General features: G+C 39.8%; 1 protein-coding gene across 2 annotated transcripts in view; it reads right to left on the bottom strand.

The window, feature by feature from the left end:
• Nucleotides 1–517: 517 nt before the first annotated feature.
• FAM102B (family with sequence similarity 102 member B) overlaps nucleotides 518–16101 on the bottom strand; it is a 98965-nt gene continuing 83381 nt past the window's right edge. The window contains exons 7-12 of one of the 2 annotated variants that reach the window (XR_006206492.1): nucleotides 10954–11049; nucleotides 10624–10813; nucleotides 10397–10524; nucleotides 9172–9241; nucleotides 2347–2766; nucleotides 518–1111 (exon numbers count right to left, since the gene is read on the bottom strand). Coding sequence is in view for 1 of the 2 variants with exons in the window: in XM_042953194.1 (XP_042809128.1) it covers nucleotides 2724–2766; nucleotides 9172–9241; nucleotides 10397–10524; nucleotides 10624–10813; nucleotides 10954–11049 (527 nt within the window). In the remaining variant the exon portion in view is untranslated. Of the gene's footprint in view, nucleotides 2767–9171; nucleotides 9242–10396; nucleotides 10525–10623; nucleotides 10814–10953; nucleotides 11050–16101 lie in introns of both variants that reach the window. The other variant, XM_042953194.1, reaches the window with a different exon arrangement.

The raw sequence follows: 16101 nt of genomic DNA, 5'->3' as shown, positions 1-16101 counted from the left end.
TCTCTAAGACTGGGTGATTTGAAATTTGATTTTAATATTAAAAATCAATTTATTAAAATCCATTTTTTCAAATCCAATTTTCTAAACTCCAAATGGAACCAAAAGTGCACTTGGTATTTAAAAGGCAATTTTTTTCAGTAGTTACATGGTTACATGTTCTAAGAAAAACCAGAAAAGTAAGGCAGACACTTAAGTGAACTTTAACAAATATTTTCAGAGGACTGTAATGAAATGTGATTGCAAAGTATCCCAATGCAACACAAAATAATATGAAACCAGACTTGCACTGATTTTTCCCTAATCAATTTTTCTATTTATTAAAATGATTTCTGGGGTGCCTGGGTGGCTCATTCGGTTAAGTGTCGGACTCTTGATTTCGGCTCAGGTCATCGTCTCACAGTTTGTGAGTTCGAGCCCCTATGAGTTTGAGCCCCTGCATCTGTCTGTGTGCTGACAGTGCAGAGCCTGCTTGGGATTCTCTTTCTCTCCCTTTCTTTCTGCCCCTCCCCTACTTGCACAGTACATGTGTGTGCGCGAGTGCACACACTCTCTCTCAAAAATAAACATTAAAAAATAAAATGATTTTCTACTACATAAATCAAGATGTATCTGGTGGCTAAAATTATAAAGCCATGATATTTATGCATTTCAAGATTTCCACATTTTGTTTTTAAAAAATAATTCTGTATCATTTTAAATACTGGGAGTCAGTCTTGTATAAAGGTATCAGGCTGAGCGCAGGCAAGATGGACAATGCCTGGATTACAGCATGTTTTACATATCTGAAGAATGTCTTCCCTGAACCTTGCTTACAACCTATAGTTCTTATTTTCAAAACTGCAAAATTATTTGCATTAGTGCCAATGAAAAATATAGTCTAGAAATAATATTTTGAAAATAGAAAAATATGTTTTTAATACATCATAAATATCTCCAACACTACCTTCTTATCTCTGTTAAATACTTTGACACCCCCCCCACCCCCGCAACACCCCCATAATATATAATGGACGGATCAACTCACTTGCTAATCACAGAGAGCAAGCAACTCTTTACCACTTCAGCTAACATTTTCCTTGGTTAGACTAAAATGTTCAGGTCACATTTTTTCCTTTCAAAACAAAACAACAAAAGTATTAGTAACGACTCAGAAAACCTTATCTCTCAACATTCAAAATATTCTAAAATGGAATTTAACCTTTTAAAAAATATCTAGGTGCAACAGTAGTACTGGATTAATTTGGAATACCTGATCCTTGAATTGTTAAAAAACCGAAAACTGTAACATGAACTACTCAAATTTTTCTAAGCCTTTAAATTTGGGTATTGAAATATTTTAATATGTTTTCCCTTTACTTTGCCAAAACAAAAATACCTAGACCAAAATTATTCAAACATACCACATGTTTTTTGACATGGTTTTGAAAGTAAGGACTGGGAATTACTGGTTCTAAAGAATCTACATTTTTCTTCAGTAACTGAATGATTCCAAGAAAATTAAAACTCGTCATGTAAGACCAGAAAAACTCTTCCCACCTGATAAAAAGATGATCTATCTTTCGAGCTTGTTAAACTGGATCCAGATCAGATAATACTTGAAAAGCTGCATTGGATTATGTTATATTTTATTGTCTCAGAACAACAACTGTTATAGTAAAGGAAAAAACATACTATCCCATAGTGGGGAGTTAAAATAGAAAATCACGAGTCTATGTCAGTAATGTCAAGCAGCTGTCCCCTGTCTTATCTGCCACCTCCTTGGAACAATTTTCAGTTTCAGATAAGTCTGAACTTACACAGAAAAGGCTGCTTGGTTTTTGATGCTAAGGTTTTTCTCCTGTTCTGAATTTTGACTCCTGAAACCAGCAGATATTATTCAGTGAATAATAGAACAGCTCTTAAGGTGCCTCATGGGAGCCTACCATATTGAATATTAAACTTAGCTTGAATCTCATATATAGTGCTAGCGGGAGTTGTGCAGCTCATCTAACATTAACAAGTAACAATGCATGCTGCATAATAATGGCGTTACACTCATTCACACATCTCAGACTTAAACACGCTTATTCCACTTGTGACGGATACGTTTAGAATTAAGCATTCTCCACGCTTTGACTGTAGTATAGCATTTCCCCGAAGGATGAACACCCAAACTTTCTATCAATTATTTAACCAAGAAGAGTTAATAAACCTAGTACAATACCATAGGTAGTATATAATATTATGGAAGATATCCTTAAGAGATTGTAACTATCTTGACAGAATTTATAGGGTTCAAGACATTCACTTACTATCTCCCAAACATTAAAATTAAATAATTAGAGCCCAAACCTGTTGAGCACCTACCTCTACTACAGGTTTTACACTTCAGGACTGAGCTATACTCAGACGTATAATGTTGTTTTCCCCACCTGGCTGTTTCAAAAGAAAGAGCAGGCTTTCACTATCATGTGCAGTGACCACAGAAGCTGTGTGCCTCTAAACACATGTGGCACAGCACCTGGATACTACTGTTCTGATGTTCCCTTTTGGTGGGTGGGACAGGATGGTGGTGCACACTTTCACAGAAGGAATCAGTGTTGGCTTTCCTCTTGATAGAGGAACGCGCTTCATGTTTCAAATATGTTCATTTTCTCATAAGTGCTTGAATGAAGTGCCTTGACAGCTTGATTGAGCATGTCTCAAACCCCCAGGGAAGAAGCTTCAGTTCACCAGCTTGACTTCTAGCGTTTGATCACAACTTGTTCATAAGCTCCAGACCCCACCCTACAACCAGAGGAAGAAAAAAAACCCTTCAAAATCTTGAACTGTAATGTTTGAAATTGTTCTAATTAACCTTGCACTCAAAGAGTTAGGTGCATTAGGCATTTTCTACTAGATTTGATTTCCACAAGGTTTAAAGATATCACAGATAGAAAACACTTGAAATATTAAATGTTTAGGATTAGTACATTGGATTAGTCTAGACACACTTATTCCTATAATAATCTAGTACTGTTCCTAAATCTTGACCTGTGGCAAGAAATTTTTTCTTTAAACATGTTTATACATAAATCTTAAAATCAGTCTTATCCTAGGGCCTATACTGACTGGCAATTTACCCAGGCCTTGCAGAGTTATGGGTGATAGTTTTTAGTTGCAATTATAGTGTGATGTCTTTTTTGTTTGTTTTATTTATTTTGTGAGAGACAGCACAAGTTTGGGAGGGGCAGAGAGAGAGAGAGAGAGAGAGGGAGAGAGAGAATCCCAAGCAGGCTCTACACTGTCAGCGCAGAGCCCCATGTGGGGCTTGAACCCACGAATTGTGAGATCATGACCTGGGCTGACGCTTGGATGCGCAACTGAGCCACTCAGGCACCCCTACAGTGTGAGGTCTTAATGCATCTTCCTGGAAAGTGTGAGCATTTTTTTTAGTCAACATGCCAATGTTTTTATATGTAGTCAGTAATGTAAATTATACCCGTGTAATACAGATTTGAAGTGAAGTGATCTTGAAGAGAGGTTTATTTCTTCACTAGCTTGGTTTGGCAGGCTGCTGGTTGTCCCTCTGAATCTATCTTCTCCTTCTTCGCAGTTTTAGCTGGCAACAGGCTGTCCAGGCTGCTCAGCTAGAGGCCACATTTCCTAAATGCCTTGTTGATAGGTGTTGCCATGTGACTGTTTCATGCCATGGAACATGAATGGGGATGTGTCAACTTTGTCTCACTTGCTTAAAGAGCAATTGCTTGCCTTGGACTGGTAGCAATCCAAGTTTGACCACAGGTAGGGAGGATGGTGAAGGGCAAAATGGAGGGCACGTGCATCCATGAATCACCTTTTACGGCAAAACTCTCTGTCCTAACAGCCTGGCCACTGTATTTTCATTATACGTATGTGTGATAGCAGCTTTGCCGCAAAGCTGCTCTGCCTTGATATTCCAGGTGCTAACTGACCTCTATCAATAAAATATGGAGAATACTAAAAATTTAAAATTAGCAAACTCTGTGAATAAAACAGGTGTTTAAATGAAGTAATGACCTCATCAACAAAAGGTTTGTTACTCCTGATGTACCCAGAACCTTGGCCCTATGTTATAATGGAACACACATGTTCCCTCTATTGTTTCTTCATCTGGGAGGATACAGGTTTTCTACAAGTCTGTAAAAGCACAGTGTCTTTTTGATGGTAGCTGGATTTATTTTTAGATGAGGACTTTTGACCCCTCGAGCAATCAGGCAGGGAGCTGAGTGGTGGTGTTGCATGGAGGGGAGAGTATTACTGCTTTCAGTTTTCACCAGTACCTATCTCCTCATGTGTCAGGATGCCAGGGGCCACACAACCTGACATTTCACTCTGAGAATTCCAGAGACCAGTAAGACCAAAAGCAAACAACATGGTTGGTCTCTTCCCATAATGAAATTTTAAGAGGAAATCCTAAAAAAGTGGGAGTAATGCAGTGGTTACCAGGCCACTGTGTACTGACTTGGAATTCTCAGTTGACTGCTTAGAGGCTCCTGTTCTTACAGATTCATTCTGCAGAAGAAACAGGAACATCCTTAACGGAACACCAGTGAACACCCATTCACAATTACAGATATTGGAATTTGAAGGAGTCTTGGTGAGCCCCACTGCACCCTGGCTGTTAGATGCCCTAAAACTGTTCTACTCTGGCAATAATGTAGTAATAGGAACCAGACTTTCCCTCCTGTTGTAAATAGCTATAATATTTTATAGAACATATAAAACAACAGTTCATATACTGGACAACAAGCAGCACAGGACTGGTCCTGAGAGAAGGGAAATCAATGAAGAAAAGTCTAAGACAGTTTCCTTCAGGGTCCTCCCAGCCTTCACTGCAGGAAGACAGAACCCAAACATAGCCAGGTGGTATTTATGTATGTATGTATGTATATATGTATGTATGTATGTATGTATGTATGTATGTATGTATTTATTTATATTTTACTTTCTAAGCAGGCTCCATGCTCAGTGTAGAACCCAATGTGGAGCTTGAACTCACAACCCTGAGGTCAAGATCTGAGCTGAGATAGAGAGTCGGACGCTTAACCAACTAAGCCAGGTGATCTTTCTGAGTGTGGGAGTCACAGGTCAGAGCACAGGGAGGCTGCGGGCTGGAATTTGTGGGTTAGGATAACAGAAGGAGGGGTAGGGGAAAATAACGGCTGGAGAATTTCCAAATTTGATGACAACTGTAAACCCACAGACCCAAGAAGCTCAATGAACCCCAAGCGGAATAAACACAAAGAAAAACCCAGGCACATCATAACCAAATTGCTAAGAACCAGTGATAAAATCTTAAAAAGGTAGCCAGAGATGAAAAAAAAAATCACATGGAAGAATAAAAACCGAAATGAAAGCAGACTTTTTTGTCAGAAACTATTGTCTCAAAGGCAAGCAAGGGCAGCCTGTGCAAGCACTCCCAGGCCGGTTGGGCTGTGTCCACTAGACTTTAAGTGTATGACTGGGGATACTGCTCCCCCAAGTCTCTACTACTCTGCTCTGTTCTCTTCATTTTCATGGGTTTACTTTCTTAACCACATATGGTTCTTGTGCCTCTTCAGTGCCTGAGTAAATGACTCTAGTTTCATCTTGTGCTGCCAGTTTCTCTCTCAGAATAGATCTAATGCTAACACATTAGTTTCTCTGAGACACACCAGCTAGTTATGGAGAGTCTATGTGCACAGGTATTGTGCTGGACACTGCAAATAGCTCGATCTCAATAATCCTGCGAGAGAGACCTTTAATTAGTGTATATGGAGTACTGCATACCAGATTATGTTTTAGTCACTTATATGTCTTACCTCACTTAATTTAGGCCTTGTAACTCTTACGAGGTGGGTTCTGTTATTGTCACTATTTCGTAGGTGAGGAGACAGGCAGAGAGAAGTGAAGTAACTTATCAAAGATGCACGGCTGATACGCAGGAGGGCTTGGGACTGAACCCATGTAGCCCAACTCCAGAGCCTGTGTTGTTAACCCCAGTGATAATGGTTGTCTTTTTGGTGGTAAGTAAGAGATGTAATTTGTCAGGATCATAGCTAAACTAAGCTAAGCTGGGTCATGATGGTTAAGCCAGGAATGAAATCCATGTCAGACTGCATGGCCCATTCTCTTTTCACCATGATACACTGTCTCTAACATTCCTCAGGCTTTCAGTGGCATGTAACATTAATCATCTACTTCAACCCTTAATTATCATTTTAGGCTTTCATGCATTAGGTGATGATTATTCTTTTTTTTTTTTTAATGTAGATTAAAACAAATTTTTTTTTTTAATTTACATCCAAATTAGTTAGCATATAGGGTAACAGTGATTTCAGGAGTAGATTTCTTAATGCCCCTTACCCACTTAGCCCATCCCCCCTTCCACAACCTCTCCAGTAACCTTCTGTTTCTTCTCCATGTTTCAGAGTCTCTTATGTTTTGTTCCCCTCCCTGTTTTTATATTGTTTTGATTATTCTAACATTCATTTGGAAAAGGAGTGGGAGCCAGAATTCTAAATGCCTTTAGAGCCTAGGTTATTTCTCAAATAGAAAATTAACCTTCTTTCCTCTTAATAACAACAATATAAACAGCTAGCATATACTGACAGCCTTCTGTGTATTAAGCACTACGCTAAGTATTTTACATAAGTTATCTAATTTAATCAGTAAAATCCTATCAACTAGGCATTATTGGTCACTCCCATTTTTCAGGTGAGGAGAGTAAGGCTGACAGAGGTTAATAGTATCAGTGAAGTCAACAGGGGAGGGACTCTGACTTGGACCCTGAGCAGTCTGAAATGAGAGTACAGATAGCTGTTGCTTTTGAACATTCACTATTTTGGTTCCTTTTGGCTGGAACTTCTATTGTTTGCTGTTCCTGTACCTAAATTAATAAACACTAGAGCTTACTGAGTATATTAGGTCATTTGCTCTTTACAACAATCCCATGATTATCCCTGCTTTTCAATGGAGGTAACTAAAGTTCCATTGAAGTTAAATGATTTACTGAGGCCCCAAGTGGTCTGGCTCAGATATGAACTCAAGCCTCTTTAACTCAAAACACATGGTCTCTCTACCATATAATATGTATTACTGTCTTCATAAATGTCATTTTCTACCTGTTCCTTGCTACTAGTCTCTCCTTGTTCCAACCTCCCCACCCCCATCAAATTATGGCCACTTAGTTTTCTAACATGCCAGTATCATAGATCATTTTCCTGCCAAAGAACGACCAAACTGTGCACATGACAGAAAAGGATACATTCTTTGTTATGGCAACAGAGGCTGTTTATAACCTGGCTTTGAGATTCTTACCAACTTCATGTCCCACAGGCAGCCTTCACATGCCCCCTCCTCAGAGTACCTGTTCACTGGCAACTCCCAAAGTGGGTTATATTATTCATAAGCCAGTAAGGTATGGCGGTTAGGTACAACGAATGTGCTCTGGGCTCAAAGAGACAGGAGTCTGAATCTTGGTTTTATCAGTTATTAGTTTTAAGGCCTTGGGCAAATTATTTAACCTCTTTGTTTTGTCTTTTTAAAGACTAATAATAGTACATCGTGAGTACTGAAAGAGGTAATGTAAGAATTGAATGAAGCATATATATGTGCCTAGCACATATGAGTAAATGCTCAGTGTTATATTATATATTTACTATTATATAATTAGATATTATAACTGTTATGCCTATACATTCATTCTCTTTGAATCTACTACCAGGAATATCTGTCTTCCTCACATCCACCTGTTAACCCCCCACACTTACTTTTAATTCTTCCCAACTCTCTCTTCAGGTGTCAAATTTCTAGTAAGTTTTCTCTGAGTGAGGTCCCATCTCTGTTCTCTCAGAGTCTCCTCTACTTCTCTATATTATAGTGCTTATTACACTACTATAAATTTTAGTTTGTCTATCTCACCTGCTAGAAAGAGTCAGATAATAAATATTTTAGGCTTGGTGAGCCATTATGGTCTCTATTATACTATTCAATTCTGCTGCTGTAGCATCAAGGCAGCCATAGATAATACATAAACAAGAGTTGCTGTATTCTAAAAAAATATTTTTACAAAAACAGGTAGTGGGCCAATTTGGCTCACAGGCTGTAATTTCCCAACCCCATATGCTAGACACATAGGCTAGCTGAGGGTGAACTGGGTCTTTCTATCTTGCATCCTTACCCACGACTTGGCCCAATAAATAGCTACTGAATTTAATGAGTGGATAACTCAGTGAGAGTTAATGAAAACTATAAATTGCATTTACATCCTCTATAAACCTTAGTTCAAATTAACTACTTCCTCATGGCCTCTTTATATGTCTCTCTCTTACCTACCTATCACAACTGATTGCAGTTAGTTGCTGATGTAGGTTCTCTGCTATATCCTTTGTAACTTTTGGACTCTGCAACGTGCTGGACACGGAGGAGGAACTCAATAAAAGCAGTATTGGTGGAACAAATGAATTAGAAATTCCTTCAGGTTTTGAGCATTAGAGAACAAAATAACTGTTTTGGACATGGGGGCTCCCCAGTACAACTGTGACTTATTCTGGAACTCTAAATATTACATGGAAATACTGAGTATAAGGGATGCACATAAGGGCAGGGGTCAGAATTCCTTAACTGTCCCAAGCCATCTGTGCTCAGTACTATTTGCTGCAGTACTGGAAATCAGAAGTAAGTCTGGCAGGTGCCTTTTCTTCATCTGAATCTGAATAACTACCAGAATGATGTTTGGTATTCTGAACTTTTCTTAGTATGTATGTTAGACTCTTGTAGGGTGGAGAAAGGGGAGTACAAAAAAGGTTAGTACCAAGTGTATGCTGCTGAGTGGTCATGTAACTGCTCATAACAGACAAGATCACTGACTGAAATGTAATTTTGCTTTGCTCTTTTTAAAATATCAGACTAAGAACTATTTTCTAAACATCGTTTTTCATTGCATCTTGCCCAATGCTCTTCTGGTCCTCTACTAATATGTTCTAAAAACACATTTAAGAAAACCAACAAATAAAACTTATTAAATATAATTTCAAACATACTCAAGATAAGGAAAGCTAAGAGCTGTAATTCTTCTCATGGATGCATTCTATGTATTTTCTAGCCTCAATCTAATACAAACTTTGTAACTTTCACCTTCTACTCAAGAACATATTCTTTATTTAATACGATGCTATCTGGACCACGTACCTATTTGGAAGATGATGGCTGCCGAAGGTCGTACTTCCCCCGGGACCCACAAATAACCTCAGTCCTTCTTCTGCAATTCAATTTAAAATATTTGTTATAGGCACACGTATTACATTATTGTCAAATTATATTCCTATCATATTAAATTCATAATTTACATTTAAGTTTTATTAAATACATTTTTATTTTTTATTTTTAGATTTTATTTTTAAGTAATTTCTACACCCAACATGGGGCTTGAGCTCACAACTCAGAGAGCAAGAATTGCACACTGTACTGACTGAAACAGCCCCAAGAAATAAACTTTTAGAAAGCTACACATATATTTTAAAAACAGGCAATTTAAAAGATATGCTTTTTTTTTTTTTTTTAAGTAGGCTCCATGTCCAATGTGGGGCTTAAACTCACAACCCTGAGATCAAGAGTCACATGCTGTACTGAGTCAGCCAGGCGCCCCTAAAAGATATCCTAATAGTTATTTCTCATTAACTTCCCTAAAGTTGTTTTTCTTTAAAACTGAGTAAAAAAGATTTCTCTTCCTACAAATTTCCATAAGTAAGGTTTAATTACTTCTCTTTACAACCAGTTACATAATGAAACTAAGTCCATTGCTAACTGCTCTCTATTCATGCCAGCGTGAATAATTACACCTTTCAAATTGGTGGCATGTAAATTTTGCCTCAGTGAAAATGCTGAGGAGGGAATAAAGGATTCTGTGATTCACTATCATCTCAAGATCACTATCCAACCCTGAAAATTACACAGTTGTTGTGTCCAGTTATGATAAAGCAGATACAGACATCTGCTGTAAGGTACATAAACATGGTAGACGTTGATGCATACACAATAAGGCTTCTTTAAAATTGTATGTTTTTAGAGGCATCTGAGGGGGGTGTTAAGTCAGTTCAGCATCTATTTTTTTTTTTTTTAAATGTATATTTATTTTTGAGACAGAGAGAGACAGAGCATGAGTGGGGGAGAGTCAGAGAGAGAGGGAGACACAGAATCCGAAGCAGGCTCCAGGCTCTGAGCTGTCAGCACAGAGCCTGATGTGGGGCTCGAACTCACGAGCTGTGAGATCATGACCTGAGCCGAAGTCGGACACTCAACCGACTGAGCCACCCAGGTGCCCCAGCATCTGACTACTGATCTCAGTTCAGGTCTTGATCTCAGGGTGATGAGTTCAAGCCCCACGCTGGGCATGCAGCCTACTTAATCCACATACCTTCTGCACTGGAATCTAGGCTGAAGTCTTGACTCTGCAGTATTTTCTCTACAATATCATCTGCATCCACTCTGGTGTCATCAACTCGCTTCAGCTGAGATTCTACAGAATCTTGCTTCACTGGGAATCTTTGAAAATAATTAAAAAATTTTTTCCCTTGTTTTTATTATGTTACGAGAACAAAGTTGTTTTTTTCCTCTCCATTTAAACAGAGACTGGAAAAATACCTGTTGAACAGTTCTGAAGCGGTATCTTCTTTGCCAGCTGTATCAAGATTTGGTTCAACTATTTTTTGCTCAATTTCATCACAGGGCTCTAGAATACTTTCAATTCCTGTTGATGTGCTTCCCACTGAGGTATTTCTCCTGTGGCAGAGGTCAGAGAAGCTAGATGACCGGGAGTGGCACGAGCTATACCCTGTTAGAGAAAAATTGCTTTGGGTAAAATACTAACACCAAACACACTGCACGTAAACGTTCTCCCACACCCTGGCAGTTACAAGTAATACTTTAGAACAATAAATATCTAAGGAATTCAACTTCACTGTTAGCCTCTACCTGATACTTTTGACTGCTGGCTTGCATAGCTTGATGTTCTAGAATGTCCACAGGCACCAAGTTCATCTGGAACAGAGGCACTCTTTGCTGAAAGATCTGCAATAAGTCATAACATGATGTTACCATTACTGCCAAGAAGTCAATGGTCAATTTGTAATCTTGTCTGCAGATTTTATTAACTGCTAAGTTCATTATCAAGAAAAATTAGTTACAGGGTGAAAAGAGATCCTTTTAAATTGGTACAAGGTAGGGGGCAGTTGGAAGATGGCGGCATAGGAGGACGCTGGGCTCACCGCGCGTCCTGCTGATCACTTAGATTCCACCTACACCTGCCTAAATAACCCAGAAAACCGCCAGAGGATTAGCAGAACGGAGTCTCCGGAGCCAAGCGCAGACGAGAGGCCCACGGAAGAGGGTAGGAAGGGCGGCGAGGCGGTGCGCGCTCCACGGACTGGCGGGAGGGAGCCGGGGCGGAGGGGCGGCTCGCCGGCCAAGCAGAGCCCCCGAGTCTGGCTGGCAAAAGCGGAGGGGCCTGACGGACTGTGTTCCGACAGCAAGCGTGACTTAGCGTCTGGGAGGTCATAAGTTAACAGCTCTGCTCAGAAAGCAGGAAGGCTGGAGGACAAAGGCAGGGAGAGCTGCTGAGCCCCCGGACGACAGAGCTCAGTTTGGTGGGGAACAAAGGCGCTCGCCAGCACCATTTCCCTCGCCCATCCCCCAGCCAAAATTCTAAAGTGAACCAGTTCCTGCCAGGGAACTTGCTCGCTCCTCCTCTGCGCAAACACCCAACTCTGTGCTTCTGCAGAGCCAAACCTCTGGCAGCAGATCTGACTCCCTCCCGCTGCCACAGGGCCCCTCCTGAAGTGGATCACCTAAGGAGAAGCGAGCTAAGCCTGCCCCTCCTGCCCCCGTGCACCTTGCCTACCCACCCCAGCTAATACGCCAGATCCCCAGCACCACAATCCTGGCAGTGTGCAAGTAGCCCAGACGGGCCACACCACCCCACAGTGAATCCCACCCCTAGGAGAGGGGAAGAGAAGGCACACACCAGTCTGACTGTGGCCCCAGCGGTGGGCTGGGGGCAGACATCAGGTCTGACTGCGGCCCCGCCCACCAACTCCAGTTATACACCACAGCACAGGGGAAGTGCCCTGCAGGTCCCCACCACTCCAGGGACTATCCAAAATGACCAAACGGAAGAATTCCCCTCAGAAGAATCTCCAGGAAATAACAACAGCTAATGAACTGATCAAAAAGGATTTAAATAATATAACAGAAAGTGAATTTAGAATAATAGTCATAAAATTAATCGCTGGGCTTGAAAACAGTATAGAGGACAGCAGAGAATCTCTTGCCACAGAGATCAAGGGACTAAGGAACAGTCATGAGGAGCTGAAAAACGCTTTAAACGAAATGCAAAACAAAATGAAAACAACGACGGCTCAGATTGAAGAGTCAGAGGAGAGAATAGGTGAACTAGAAGATAAAGTTATGGAAAAAGAGGAAGCTGAGAGAAAGAGAGATAAAAAAATCCAGGAGTATGAGGGGAAAATTAGAGAACTAAGTGATGCACTAAAGAGAAATAATCTATGCATAATTGGTATTCCAGAGGAGGAAGAGAGAGGGAAAGGTGCTGAAGGGGTACTTGAAGAAATTATAGCTGAGAACTTCCCTGAACTGGGGAAGGAAAAAGGCATTGAAATCCAAGAGGCACAGACAACTCCCTTCAGACGTAACTTGAATCGATCTTCTGCACGACATATCATAGTGAAACTGGCAAAATACAAGGATAAAGAAAAAATTCTGAAAGCAGCAAAGGGTAAACGTGCCCTCACATATAAAGGGAGACCTATAAGACTCGTGACTGATCTCTCTTTTGAAACTTGGCAGGCCAGAAAGGATTGGCACAAGATCTTTAATGTGCTGAACAGAAAAAATATGCAGCCGAGAATCCTTTATCCAGCAAGTCTGTCATTTAGAATAGAAGGAGAGATAAAGGTCTTCCCAAACAAACAAAAACTGAAGGAATTTGTCACCACTAAACCAGCCCTACAAGAGATCCTAAGGGGGATCCTGTGAGACAAAGTACCAGAGACATCACTACAAGCATAAAACACACAGACATCACAATGACTCTAAACCCGTATCTTTCTATGATAACACTGAATGTAAATGGATTAAATGCGCCAACCAAAAGACATAGGGTATCAGAATGGATAAAAAAACAAGACCCATCTATTTGCTGTCTACAAGAGACTCATTTTAGATCTGAGGACACCTTTAGATTGAGAGTGAGGGGATGGAGAACTATTTATCATGCTACTGGAAGCCAAAAGAAAGCTGGAGTAGCCATACTTATATCAGACAAACTAGACTTTAAATTAAAGGCTGTAACAAGAGATGAAGAAGGGCATTATATAATAATTACAGGGTCTATCCATCAGGAAGAGCTAACTATTATAAATGTCTATGCGCCGAAACCGGAGCCCCCAAATATATAAAACAATTACTCATAAACATAAGCAACCTCATTGATAAGAATGTGGTAATTGCAGGGGACTTTAACACTCCACTTACAGAAATGGATAGATCATCTAGACACACGGTCAATAAAGAAACAAGGGCCCTGAATGATACATTGGATCAGATGGACTTGACAGATCTATTTAGAACTCTGCATCCCAAAGCAACAGAATATACTTTCTTCTCGAGTGCACATGGAACATTCTCCAAGATAGATCATATACTGGGTCACAAAACAGCCCTTCATAAGTTTACAAGAATTGAAATTATACCATGCATACTTTCAGACCACAATGCTATGAAGCTTGAAATCAACCACAGGAAAAAGTCTGGAAAACCTCTAAAAGCGTGGAGGTTAAAGAACACCCTACTCAAGAATGAGTGGGTCAACCAGGCAATTAGAGAAGAAATTAAAAAATATATGGAAACAAACGAAAATGAAAATACAACAATCCAAACGCTTTGGGATGCAGCGAAGGCAGTCCTGAGAGGAAAATACATCGCAATCTAGGCCTATCTCAAGAAACAAGAAAAATCCCAAATACAAAATCTAACAGCACACCTAAAGGAAATAGAAGCAGAACAGCAAAGGCAGCCTAAACCCAGCAGAAGAAGAGAAATAATAAAGATCAGAGCAGAAATAAACAATATAGAATCTAAAAAAACGGTAGAGCAGATTAACGAAACCAAGAGTTGGTTTTTTGAAAAAATAAACAAAATTGACAAACCTCTAGCCAGGCTTCTCAAAAAGAAAAGGGAGATGACCCAAATAGATAAAATCATGAATGAAAATGGAATTATTACAACCAATCCCTCAGAGATACAAACAATTATCAGGGAATACTATGAATAATTGTATGCCAACAAATTGGACAACCTGGAAGAAATGGACAAATTCCTAAACACCCACACTCTTCCAAAACTCAATCAGGAGGAAATAGAAAGCTTGAACAGACCCATAGCCAGCGAAGAAATTGAATCGGTTATCAAAAATCTCCCAACAAATAAGAGTCCAGGACCAGATGGCTTCCCAGGGGAGTTCTACCAGACGTTTAAAGCAGAGATAATACCTATCCTTCTCAAGCTATTCCAAGAAATAGAAAGGGAAGGAAAACTTCCAGACTCATTCTATGAAGCCAGTATTACTTTGATTCCTAAACCAGACAGAGACCCAGTAAAAAAAGAGAACTACAGGCCAATATCCCTGATGAATATGGATGCAAAAATTCTCAATAAGATACTAGCAAATCGAATTCAACGGCATATAAAAAGAATTATTCACCATGATCAAGTGGGATTCATTCCTGGGATGCAGGGCTGGTTCAACATTCGCAAATCAACCAACGTGATATATCACATTAATAAAAGAAAAGATAAGAACCATATGATCCTGTCAATCGATGCAGAAAAGGCCTTTGACAAAATCCAGCACCCTTTCTTAATAAAAACCCTTGAGAAAGTCGGGATAGAAGGAACATACTTAAAGATCATAAAAGCCATTTATGAAAAGCCCACAGCTAACATCATCCTCAATGGGGAAAAACTGAGAGCTTTTTCCCTGAGATCAGGAACACGACAGGGATGCCCACTCTCACCACTGTTGTTTAACACAGTGCTGGAAGTTCTAGCATCAGCAATCAGACAACAAAAGGAAATCAAAGGCAACAAAATTGGCAAAGATGAAGTCAAGCTTTTGCTTTTTGCAGATGACATGATATTATACATGGAAAATCTGATAGACTCCACCAAAAGTCTGCTAGAACTGATACATGAATTCAGCAAAGTTGCAGGATACAAAATCAATGTACAGAAATCAGTTGCATTCTTATACACTAACAATGAAGCAACAGAAAGACAAATAAAGAAACTGATCCCATTCACAATTGCACCAAGAAGCATAAAATACCTAGGAATAAATCTAACCAAAGATGTAAAAGATCTGTATGCTGAAAACTATAGAAAGCTTATGAAGGTAATTGAAGAAGATATAAAGAAATGGAAAGACATTCCCTGCTCATGGATTGGAAGAATAAATATTGTCAAAATGTCAATACTACCCAAAGCTATCTACACATTCAATGCAATCTCAATCAAAACTGCACCAGCATTCTTCTCGAAACTAGAACAAGCAATCCTAAAATTCATATGGAACCACAAAAGGCCCCGAATAGCCAAAGTAATTTTGAAGAAGAAGACCAAAGCAGGAGGCATCACAATCCCAGACTTTAGCCTCTACTACAAAGCTGTCATCATCAAGACAGCATGGTATTGGCACAAAAACAGACACATAGACCAATGGAATAGAATAGAAACCCCAGAACTAGACCCACAAACGTATGGCCAAGTCATCTTTGACAAAGCAGGAAAGAACATCCAATGGAAAAAAGACAGTCTCTTTAACAAATGGTGCTGGGAGAACTGGACAGCAACATGCAGAAGGTTGAAACTAGACCACTTTCTCACACCATTCACAAAAATAAACTCAAAATGGATAAAGGACCTGAATGTGAGACAGGAAACCACCAAAACCCTAGAGGAGAAAGCAGGAAAAGACCTCTCTGACCTCAGCCGTAGCAATCTCTTACTCGACACATCCCCAAAGGCAAGGGAATTAAAAGCAAAAAT

Source organism: Panthera leo, chromosome C1 (genome assembly GCF_018350215.1).
Source record: "Panthera leo isolate Ple1 chromosome C1, P.leo_Ple1_pat1.1, whole genome shotgun sequence".
In the NCBI taxonomy this organism is placed as follows: Eukaryota; Metazoa; Chordata; class Mammalia; order Carnivora; family Felidae; genus Panthera; species Panthera leo.
This window is presented reverse-complemented; position numbering and strand designations above follow the sequence as displayed.